The 12146-nt window shown below is 41.9% G+C and overlaps 1 protein-coding gene across 1 annotated transcript in view; it reads right to left on the reverse strand.

The window, feature by feature from the left end:
* Nucleotides 1-1540: 1540 nt before the first annotated feature.
* The window catches only part of LOC121541730 (leucine-rich repeat transmembrane neuronal protein 4), a 61249-nt gene continuing 50643 nt past the window's right edge, over nucleotides 1541-12146 (reverse strand). The window contains exon 3 of the mRNA XM_041850997.2: nucleotides 1541-3338. Within this exon, the coding sequence (XP_041706931.2) occupies nucleotides 3273-3338 (66 nt within the window). The 3' untranslated portion in view covers nucleotides 1541-3272. The remainder of the gene's footprint in view (nucleotides 3339-12146) is intronic.

Genomic DNA, 12146 nt, shown 5'->3' on the forward strand with positions numbered 1-12146 from the left:
GAGTTTTCCCAGACATAAAGTCTTTAATTGCATCCAGAAGTTCCTCCTCTGTAATTTCACCTTCACATGAGTCTTTCTGTGTGGCTGTTAATTTTACATTATCAATAGAAAAAAAATCTCTACAATTAGCTTCAGTTAGAGGAGATGGAGGCGACTGAAAATAAAACATATGCTTAAAGTACTTTGTTTCTTCCTTCAAAATATAATTTGGTGAATTATGGGTGACTCCGTCAATTGTAACCAGTTTCATTAAGTTCTTTTTGGTAGCATTCCTATGTTGAAGATAAAAAAATAATTTTGTGCATTTTTCCCCATATTCCATCCAGTTTGCTTTTTTTTAATAATATATTACACTTGATCTTTCTTGAATAAGTTTCTCCATTTCTTTTTGTTTTTCCTCTAATTTATTCTGAGCCTCTATGTTACAGTTTTTATTGCCATCTATCTGTTCTGTTAGACTTTCTATTTCCTTTCTTAGTATAAACTCTTTTGACCTAAATTGCTTTTGTTTTCGAGATGAGTACTGAATTGCATGGCCTCTAAAGGCACATTTAAAGGTGTCCCATACAATAAGTTTGTTGGTAGCTAGCAGGTACATTGAGTTCATCATACAACTTCACACATGTTTAATAACTGCATATGGACATACACACAGGCAGACACACACACACACACACACACACACACACACACTCACCCACCCACACACACACAGACTCAAGTAGGGCACTAACAAGCTCATTCAAACACGATTTATACTTTCTCAAGTTGGTGTGCTCATGCTCATGCTCACGTTTCCTTTGATTTTATTAAATGGTGTACACCCTGAAAGTCCATATGCTGGAGAACAGCTTTGTAACAAATGTATATTGTTTCCATTAAAGTATGGTAGAAAAAAAGGATGAATGACCATTTCTATTTGACCAATTTCTATTGCTCACCATTGATTCAGTTATTTACATTATAAAACAGAAAATTTTTCAGTGAACAAATAATACAGTTAATTATAAAATGTTCAATACCTTTATGGGGAGATAGCAGAAATATACAGTACAAAATAGTTATCTTTTTAATGTAGAAATCCATTGATACTGTTTTGAGATGAGGCAAACGCCTCTGAGCTCAACCCCATTTGAACAATTATGAAGAATGAAAGCGGTGAATATGAGTCCCCATTCCTCTCTCCACACACACGCACACACGCACACACGTTGGTTTTACTATCCAAGTGGGCACCGAAAAATGTATTCCCATTCAAAATCCTATTTTCCCTTACCCCTAACCCTAACCCTAACCCTAACCTTAACCTTAACCCCAAACCCCAAACCCCTAACCCTAAAACAAAACCTAACCCTAATTCCTAATCCTAACCCTTAACCCTAATTCCAACCCTAACCCTAATTCTAACCCTAAACCTAACCCCTAAGCCTAAAATAAAAATGTTCCTTTTGGGGACCTGCGAAATGTCCCACCTTTTTTTTTCTATCCTTGTGAGGATTGGTAAAGTTAAACCACACACCCACCCACCCACTCACCCACACACACACAAATTCAACACATCCGTTTAAAGGGGATTTGACATATCCTTTTAAGGAGATTTTGATGTAGACACAGCATGTATTCAGCGTTACTCACAATTTGTTAGCAGTGGCATGAACCGTATTTGTGACACACATACATAATCTCTCGTTCAAATACACTGTCAAGCAATGCAAGCACACTCATGAATGAAGTCAAACACGCTACACGCTACACACACATACACACACCCACACAGACATGCATGTTGATTTGGCAGAAGAGCACTGTAGTACTATAAGAACGGGGGAGCGTTGAGGCTTCATCCATCTTCAAAGGTTCTAGAGAAATTCAAGGAATCCTCTCTGGAACGTTCATCATTCCAACACACACACACACACACACACACACACACGCACACGCACACGCACACGCACACACAGATAAAATGGCTCATACAGAACATCCATCTCTGTAGTGCGTTCACCCTATGGCACTAGTCTCATATCAGTGAGAATTCCCACCGAGGCAACTCCGCTTTGAAATGGTTCTGTTGTGAAATCCTCTGGTCCTTTTAAAGAGACAGAACCACCAAAGCTAGAGTTCTCCCCAGTGCCCACGAGACAGAGAGATCCAAAACACCCACCCCTAAAGGCCTTTGGTGTCGGAGAAAGATGGTAGCAACAAATAATACTGTAAATAGTCATATACAGTTGAGAAGTTTGAGTCTCTTTCTTTTCTTTCCTGATTATGGGCCATGATGTGTAATTACAGCTGTCTGTGTGTCTGGGAATAGATTGAGTTCCTCTACTACTAGATGTGATTGGCATGAAGATCAGTTGTTCTCCAGACCAGATCCTCAGACTTCTCAGAAAAGTACCTCCAGCTATTGACTGCAGCTCTCCCCAGGGGACTAGATGAACAATGAGAGCTTTACTCAAATATTACTCAAGAGACAGGTACACGCTGTAAACTTATAAAGCAAACAAAATCCACATGAACACTTCTGAGCTGCAAACGAGAGCATAGCTTTTTTTGAAGCCATCTTGGCAGAATAGAAATTATTGATATTTTTCTAAACCACAGCTGCAAATAATGGGTTGTTCAACAGCAAAGAAAAAACATGGAAATGTATTTTAAATTACACACAGCAGAGTTTGCACATTTCAATTTTGCCAGGCAGTCAGAGCTACTTGTTCAGTGCACATCATCAGGTCGTTGCTGGGCTGACACCTGTGGTTTCTTGCCGGGAAAGAAGGGACAATCTGCGTCTGGACGGCCACCGCCCTGTCCACTTGTCACCTCCATTAGCTGTAATGGTCCGTATGCTCCACAGACCATTTTCACTTCGCCAGCCTCCAGCAGAGTGACAGGGTGACACTACCCATTGTGGCAACGGTCAGAGAGGTGTTGCAGACGTGAATTGTTCCAAACCCCCTCAATCAAAGGGTTAACATGGCCAAGGCTTTAACAGCAACCTTAGTCATAGTTGGATGAACACTGTCGTAGGGCAGCTGAGAACCAAGATACAGAAAGATTATGGAGAAATATTCAGTGGTAGAAATCCTGAAAGTCATTCTTGCTTCCAAATTAGATTGTCAATGGGCCTGTTGAGGTATAGTTTGACATCTGTCTGTATCAGATGTTTAGAGAGTGCCACCGTAAGATCAGGACAGACAGTAATGGGGTAGCTGTAGTGTTGTAGGGCCTGATTCCTCTGCTTGTTAGCAACTGGCTGGTAAAACGTACGTCTTCTAGTGAATGGTGGGTACATCTCCAAGCCAAGCTCCAGGTAGTGGACGGGGACATGTGTATTCACTCTGAGGGGAAAATAAAGATAGCAAAGTTAAAACAATCTAGCAGTCTGTGAGTGTGGTACATTGGTGGTGGTTACAACATAAAGTTAAGTACAGTTCCTGGTTAATCTGATCATGGCACCCTGGAGCCATGACAATGCAAGAAAAGCAAATTAGGATAAGCAATTAAGCAGACAATGAAATGCTACCGCTTGAACAGTTTAGAAGTTTGAAATGGAGTGGCTTCGCTTAATGATAGAGACAGAACGATGAGACTCCACAAAATTAAAATTCTGACTCGTCATCCGTGTTAATTTTAGAAAATGTTAATTCACGTTTCGGAATTTAAATCAAATTGTTCTATTCTGTTCAATTGACCTTGCTTAAATTGTATCTTAAACAAATTGTTTTAATCCTTTCTGAATACTAATAGTAATGTGTATTGTGCGCAATGATCGTTATCTCAATTACCCTCTAGTTCGATAAAGGCCTGAATCTAAAATATCGCTCTGGTGCTGACCTATTAGGCTACATAATGTTTCCCCCTTTGAAAGACATTCGTATTTACATGACACATCTCAGCTAGCAGTTTTCCTCTCTGCAGATATGGGAATGTATTAACCTATGTTGCTCCTCCACACCACAGATGTGTTTTTTCCCCTAAACCACAAAAAAAAAAGGTCTTCATTCCTCCTGGAGTGTTTTGAATGTCAATTAAAGTCACTGAGCTCCGCTCCAGCTTGTATTTAAGCAATGGAATCTCCACACTTATTTTAACTCCAGAGCCACAAGCTGTGAATTAATCTTAAACCCGAACAGCGGCAGGGATAGACTCAGTCTCTGCCTTACCAAGGTTGCCTCTTTGCCTTTCCCTCCTTAAAACCCCTAGTTTGCATTTTAACCTTTAAAAAAGCTTATTTTGGGTCTTGGCTCCATGTAAATCCAGTCTTAATAATGTAGATGTTCTGAAATACTTTGGATTTTGCAGTCCTAAGCAATTTCTGGACCTCTCAGAATCTGCATGGAATTATGAAGGCGAAGCGTTCTGGTGCCACAGCTTAGATAACTGTGTGTGAGTGTCAGATCCTGTTTCCCTCTGACGTAAGGCTACATCTAGGATGCCCTGAGCCCAACTTTGATTCAGCCAGTTATCAAACAGCCAGACACAACTCAATCATCTCTCGCTGAATATAATAATATAATATATGCCATTTGAGTCTCTCAGGTGGGGAGCTAATGGTGCACTGAGTTAATCTTAGAACTTCATGCAAATTCAATTTTAACACAGCTCATACAGCCAGGGGGACACACACACAGACTTTGACTACAGACGTTCACAGAGACAACCTTTACCTCAGGACACTATAACAAATGAATTCACTGAAGCAAACATTTTACAGAAATGTTACTTATGCAACAGAGACAGATAACCCAATGGGGTTTCTTGTAAAATAGCCTTTCCACTATTGAATTCAGACATCGTTCTGGTAACATAAGCCTCCTTGTGGCTACCTGCACTTCTTTAGCAGACAACACTGGAACATAGGTACCATATAAAAATAGATGTGTGCTGAACAAAAATATAAACGCAACATGTAAAGTGTTGGTCCCATGTTTCATGAGCTGAAATAAAATATCCCAGAAATTTTCCATACGCACAAAAAGTGTATTACTCTAAAATGTTGTGCACAAATTTGTTTACATCCCTGTTAGTGAGCATTTCTCCTTTGCCAAGATAATCCATCCACCTGACAGGTGTGGCATATCAAGAAGCTGATTAAACGGCATGATCATTATACAGGTGCACCTTGTGCTGGGGACAATAAAAGGCCACTCTAAAATGTGCAGTTTTGTCACACAATGTGTCACGCCCTGGCTCTGGGGACACTTGTATGTTGAGCCAGGGTGTGCATTTCATTTGTTTATCTAGTATGTGTATTTCTATGTTGGCCTGAGTGGCTCCCAATCAGAGGCAACGAGTGTCAGCTGTCGTTGGTTGTCTCTGATTGGGAGCCATATTTAAACTGTCTGTTTCCCATTTGTGTTTGTGGGATCTTGTTTCAAGTCTGTTTATGTTAGACCGTGAACTGTCACGTATCGTTTGTTGTTTTTGATCGTGTCTCTAATTAAAGAGTATGTTTGCCTGCAACGCTGCGCCTTGGTCCTCATCTCTGTTTGACGATCGTGACACAATGCCACAGGTGTCTCAGGTTTTGAGGGAGCGTGCAATTGGCATTCTGACTGCAGGAATGTCTACCAGAGCTGTTGACAGAGAATGTAACGTTAGTTTCTCTACATAAGCCACCTCCAACGTCGTTTTAGAGAATTTGGCAGTACGTCCAACCGGCCTCACAACCGCAGACCACGTGTAACCACTCCAGACCAGGACCTCCACATCCGGCTTCTTCACCTGGGGGATCGTCTGAGACCAGCCACCCGGACAGCTGATGAAACTGAGGAGTATTTCTGTCTGTAATAAATCCCTTTTGTGGGGAAAAACTCATTCTGATTGGCTGGGCCTGGCTCCGCAGTGGGTGGGCCTATGCCCTCCCAGGCACACCCATGGCTGCGCCCCCTGCCAAGTCATGAGAATTTCAGAGATTAGGGCCTAATTTATTTATTTCAATTGACTTATTTCCTTATAACTCAGTAAAATCGTTGAAATTGTTGCATGTTGCATTTATATTTTTGTTCAGTATGACTATGTAAGTGTTTCTATTATGGATGTGCCTACAGTAACAGCTCTACATACCCTGCCATGGGTATTAGCTGTGTTACAGATATAGGATCTTAATTTGATCACCCTGTTGCAGGATAACTTTCCTGCAATGCAGGACATTTCATATTTGTGTGTGTTTGAGGTTTAAAAAGGCTTCTAAAATTTGTCATTTACACTTTGAAATTTCAGAATTTTTCCCTTACGAAAAATGTATCAACCCCTACAAAAATGTCCATTCATTATAATCCACATAATAATTCACATTTCCTGTTGCTGCGTGATTATTTTCCTGCTGTAGCAATCTGGCTCAAATTAAGATCCTACACCTGTAGCTATGATGTAAGAGATAAAACAGAGCACAAAGACATATGCATCTCAAACAAAGTCTAGAGATTCCTCACTCCAAAATGTCCACACTTCTCAGACAGTCTTCTACTTTTCAGGAAACATTCAGAGAGTTTGCGACACTCTTGTAATTAGCCTGTTAGAGTGTGCACTAATTAGGATGATATAAACATGAGGTAATTAGTTTGCTCTGTGCCAGGGTAGTGGGAGCTAACAAAGACAAATGCCAGGCCCTCTTTCTGGGAGCACAGGGTCCTCTCTCCCTCTCTCTCCCTCCACCCTGGGCTCCAATTAGCCAGCAATTTCTTTTACTTATTTTACTGAAGCTTTCACTCCTCTCCTATTTGACATGAGACGAAACAGCAAGCAGAATAAATTAGTTGTGCTAAATGATGCTTCAGTGACCTGTGCATGGATCGTGGAGCGGGTTGCGGTGGCAGTGGATGAACACGGCCCATGCTAGGTCTTTGTAGGGCATGTGATTAACAAGGTCTGCTAGGACTGGGGAGGAGGTGAGTGTGAGGAAGCACACTGGGGACTGTGTGATTCACCCCCCTGCCAACAAATGAGATCATTATGGACATGTGGCAGCTCTAATCTTCTCACTAGAAAAGGACAAAAGAGAGAGGGATGAAAGGGGAGCAAAGCTGAGCTTCTCTATCTCCTTCCCTCTGCCTGTCTCTGTGTAGAGGATAGCACATTGTTAATGTTACATCCTGCTGGTCATATATTAATATACTGTAAAACTCTGGAGCTATTAACCTCATATGTTTTTTAACGCTATCTCTCTGTATCGCTCTCTCTCTTTCTCCCTCTCTCTTTTGCTTTACACCTTTTTTTGGGAATTATCAAATATTTACATTTTAGTCATTTAGCAGACACTCTTATCCAGAGCAATTTACAGTTGGCAGAAATGCCTTCTGGAACATGTGAACTTTCATGAGCCTTAATAACAAACTTGTATGCCATCTGTAAATACGAATGCAATTGTTAAATTACAAGCCTAGTTGGTTTAGCCACGAAAAAGACAGGAACCTTCCTACTAGCCATGATTGGCTGAGATAATGGATGGGCTGGACATGCCGAGAGATTAGTTCGAATTGGTCTGCCATTTAACATGCTCCTGTCTATAACATGAGCTGCTCAGTATGTGTAGATAATGCTTTCTACTGTGGCTTTTTTGAAAGATATCATGAAGAACCGCAAAAGTCTTGCTCTCCACTTTCTGGAGGACGATCGTGCCATGCTGACTCTGAAAATAAATCAGACGATGAGGAAATCCCTGATTTAGGTTAAACATTTTAATTGAACCAGACATTGTAGCATCTTTTGATGACAGTGATGGGGAAGAAATGGCGATCAACAGTATTGTTGTCACGGAAGAAGTTTACCAAGTTTTAAAATCAGTGGGATGCCCGGTGGAAGCAGAGTATGATAGATAAGGAGATGGACACAATTCTGGTGTTTGATTGCAAATATGCAGAGGGAGTCGAAAAGAGAACACAGAAGGCTGTTGTAAAAAACACCTGTCTCCGGATTACATCTACAAACTAAGGGCAACCATGGTATCCACAACAGTGAGGGAGAAGTATTCATCCATGTATATGGGAAAGAGACTAGCTAGCTACATTTTCAGATATTATAAGTTTCAAATTTTGTCAGAAAGTCCTTTTCATTGTAAGTTAAAGTGTACTGTTAGATAGCTAGCTAACGTTAGCTGGCGGGCTCGCTAGCTAACGTTACGTGTATGATCTGTGTTGTAATATTATGCTAGTTATAGCCTATTGTTAGCTAGCTAGCTAACATTGAACCTACAATACATGACCAAAAGTACAGTGCATTCGAAAAGTATTCAGACCCCTTGACTTTTTCCACATTTTGTTACGTTACAGCCTTATTCTAAAATGGATTAAACTGTTTTCCCCCTAATCAATCCACACACAATACCCCATAATGATAAAGCAAAAACAGGTTTTTATCCATTTTTAAAATAAACTGAAATATCACATTTACATAAGTATTCAGACCCTTTACTCAGTACTTTGTTGAAGCACCTTTGTCAGCGATTACAGCTTCGATTCTTCTTGGGTATGACACTACAAGCTTGGCACACCTGTATTTGTGGAGCTTCTCCCATTCTTCTCAGCAGATCCTCTCAAGCTCTGACAGGTTGGATGGGGAGCGTCGCTGCACAGCTATTTTCAGGTCTCTCCAGAGATGTTCGATCGGGTTCATGTCCGGGCTCTGGCTGGGCCACTCAAGGACATACAGAGACTTGTCCCGAAGCCACTCCTGCGTTGTCTTGGCTGTGTGCTTAAGGTCGTTGTCCTGTAGGAAGGTGAACCTTCACCCCAGTCTGAGGTCCTGAGCGCTCTGGAGCAGGTTTTCATCAAGGATCTCTCTGTACTTTGCTCCGTTCATCTTTCCCTCGATCCTGACTAGTCTCCCAGTCCCTGCCGCTGAAAAACATCCCCACAGTATGATGCTTCCACCAACATGCTTCACCATAGGGATGGTGCCAGGTTTCCTCCAGATGTGACGCTTGGCATTCAGGCCAAAGAGTTCAATCTTGGTTTCATCAGACCAGAGAATCTTGTTTCTCATGGTCTGAGAGTCCTTTCTGTGCCTTGTGGCAAACTCCAACTGGGCTGTCATGTGCCTTTTACTGAGGAGTGGCTTCCGTTTGGCCACTCTACCATAAAGGCCTGATTGGTGGAGCGCTGCAGAGATGGTTGTCCTTCTGGAAGGTTCTCCCATATCCACAGAGGAACTCTGGAGCTCTGTCAGAGTGACCATCGGGTTCTTGGTCACCTCCCTGACCAAGGCCCTTCTCCCCCGATTGCTCAGTTTGGCCAGGCGGCCAGCTCTAGGAAGAGTTTTGGTGGTTTCAAACTTCTTCCATTTAATAATGATGGAGGCCACTGAGTTCTTGGGGACCTTCAATGCTGCAGAAATGTTTTGGTACCCTTCCCCAGATATGTGCCTCGACACAATCCTGTCTCGGAGCTCTACGGACAATTCCTTTGACCTCATGGCTTGGTTTTTGCTCTGACATCCACTGTCAACTGTGGGACCTTATATAGACAGGTGTGTGCCTTTCCATATAATGCCCAATCAATTGACTTTACTGCAGGTGGACTCCAATCAAGTTGTAGAAATATCTCAAGGATGATCAGTGGAAACAAGATGCACCTGAGCTCAATTGAGTGTCATAGCAAAGGGTCTGTATACTTATGTAAATAAGGTATTTCTGTTTTTTAATTTTAATACATTTGCCAACATTTCTAAAAACCTGTTTTCACTTTGTCATTATGGATTTTTGTGGGTAGATTGCTAAGATTATTATATTTTTTAATCAATTTTAGAATAAGGCTGTAATGTAACAAAATGTGGAAAAAGGGAAGTGGTCTGAATACTAATAGAATGCACTGTATGTGGACATCTGATCGTCGAACATCTCATTCCAAAATCATTGGCATTAATATGGAGTTGGTCAACCCTTTGCTGCTATAACAGCCTCAACTCTTCTGGGAAGGCTTTCCACTAAATGTTGGAACATTGCTGCGGGGACTAGCTTCTATTCAGCCACAAGAGCATTAGTGAGGTCGGGCACTGATGTTCGGCAATTAGGCCTGGCTTGCAGTCGGCGCTTCAATTCATCCCAAAGGTGTTTGATAGGGTTGAGGTCAGGGCTCTGTGCAGGCCAGTCAAGTTTTTCCACACCGATCTCGACAAACCATTTCTTAATGGACCTCGCTTTGTGCACGGGGCATAGTCATGCTGAAATAGGAAAGGGCCTTCCCCAAACTGTTCCCACAAAGTTGGAATCACAGAATCATCTAGAATGTCATTGTATGCTGTAGTGTTAAGATTTCCCTCCAATGGAACTAAGGGGCCTAGTCCGAACCATGAAAAACAGACCTAGACCATTATTCCTCCTCCACAAAACTTTACAGTTGGCACTATGCATTCGGGCAGGTAGTGTTCTCCTGGCATCCGCCAAACCTAGATTTGTCCATCGGACTGCCAGATGGTGAAGCATGATTCATCACTACAGAGAACACATTTCCACTGCTCCAGAGTCCAATGGCGGCGAGTTTACACCACTCCAGCAGCGCTTGGCATTTCGCATGGTGATCTTAGGCTTGTATGCGGCTGCTCGGCCATGGAAACCCATTTCATGAAGCTCCCAACAAAAATGTATTGTGCTGACGTTGCTTCCAGAGGCAGTTTGGAACTCGGTAGAGAGTGTTGCAACCAAGGACAGACGATTTTCACGCTCTATGCACTTCAGCACTCGGTGGTCACGTTCTGCGAGCTTGTGTGGCCTACCACTTCGCATCTGAGCTGCTTTTCCTCCTAGACGTTTCCACTTCACAATAACAGCGTTTACAGTTGACCGGGGCAGCTCTAGCTGGGCAGAAATTTGACTAACTGACTTGTTGGAAAGGTGGCATGCTATGACGGTGCCACGTTGGAAGTCACTGAGCTCTTCAGTAAGGCCATTCTACTGCCAATGTTTGTCTATGGAGATTGCATGGCTGTGTGCTTGATTTTATACACCTGTCAGCAACGGGTGTGGCTGAAATAGCCGAATCCACTCATTTGAAGGGGTCCACATACTTGTGTATATATAGTGTAGTTGGTTAGCTTGAGTTACCTGCAGATTCATGTATGGTGGCTAGCTATGACAATCAGTTTGTATTGCTAGTACTATGGGTTGGTATTATTGCCACGTTCAAAACAACTGGGAATTCGGAACTGGGAACTCGGAATTCTCCGACTTCAGTGCGTTCAAGACAACTGGGAACTTAGAAAAAAACTAGCTCCGACCTTGAAAAATTATTTTGAATGGTCATCCAACTAGGAATTCCAACTCTCTTTCTAGAGCCCCGCCTTTCTGACCTGAAGATCACTGACAGCATGATTTGACCTCGTATTTATACAAATTCCCAGTTGTCTTGAAAGCACCATTAGGTTCATTGTTTAGCTAGCTAGCTAGTTAGCTAGATGTCTAAACAAAAGACTCCACTTCGCCAGATGATTACATGACCCATCAAGTTAGCCAGGTGTGTCTGGGGGTGATTACAGCCATCTATTGTATTTAATGAACATGTGTACATGTCTAGACAATAGTGACCCATCCACTTAGCTAGATATTGCTGGGGGGTGGTTATAGCATTTCCTTCACATGACCCATCAATTTAGACAAGTGTGTCTGGGTAAGAGTCATCAAATAATTATAAAATATTTATCTGGACACTTTTTTTTTTGGATATTGCTATTATGCAAATATGCAAGTAACCATTTCACTGTATTGTTTACACCTTCTGTATCCTGTATCCTATCATTTTTGCTACTACTTTCACCACTTTAATCTTGAAATCTTTGGTTGTTTACTACAAGCACATGGCCTCCCATGTGAATCCTTAAAGAGATGGGTGGGGCTAAGGCTTAAGAGGGTGTGAAAGATGCTGAATGGGTGTAGACAAAGAAGAGCTCTCCAGTAGGCGTATCAACACATTCAAGGGCAATTTTCTCAAAAGTGGGGTTAAAGTTTATCAAATTTCAAAGTAGAATTACAATCCCATTGTTCCTCAACTGCAGTGTATGATACACCATTTTCTAGCTCTGAGTCTCTACTTTTATCCAATGTAAAAAACACAATTTCAAATGTTGCTACATAGGACCGAATCGAGCTGGTCGGTCATATAATTTATAAAGGTCCTTCACATATTTGTGTAGACTTGTATGTCTTCACATGCAAA

This window comes from Coregonus clupeaformis, chromosome 27 (genome assembly GCF_020615455.1).
Source record: "Coregonus clupeaformis isolate EN_2021a chromosome 27, ASM2061545v1, whole genome shotgun sequence".
In the NCBI taxonomy this organism is placed as follows: domain Eukaryota; kingdom Metazoa; phylum Chordata; class Actinopteri; order Salmoniformes; family Salmonidae; genus Coregonus; species Coregonus clupeaformis.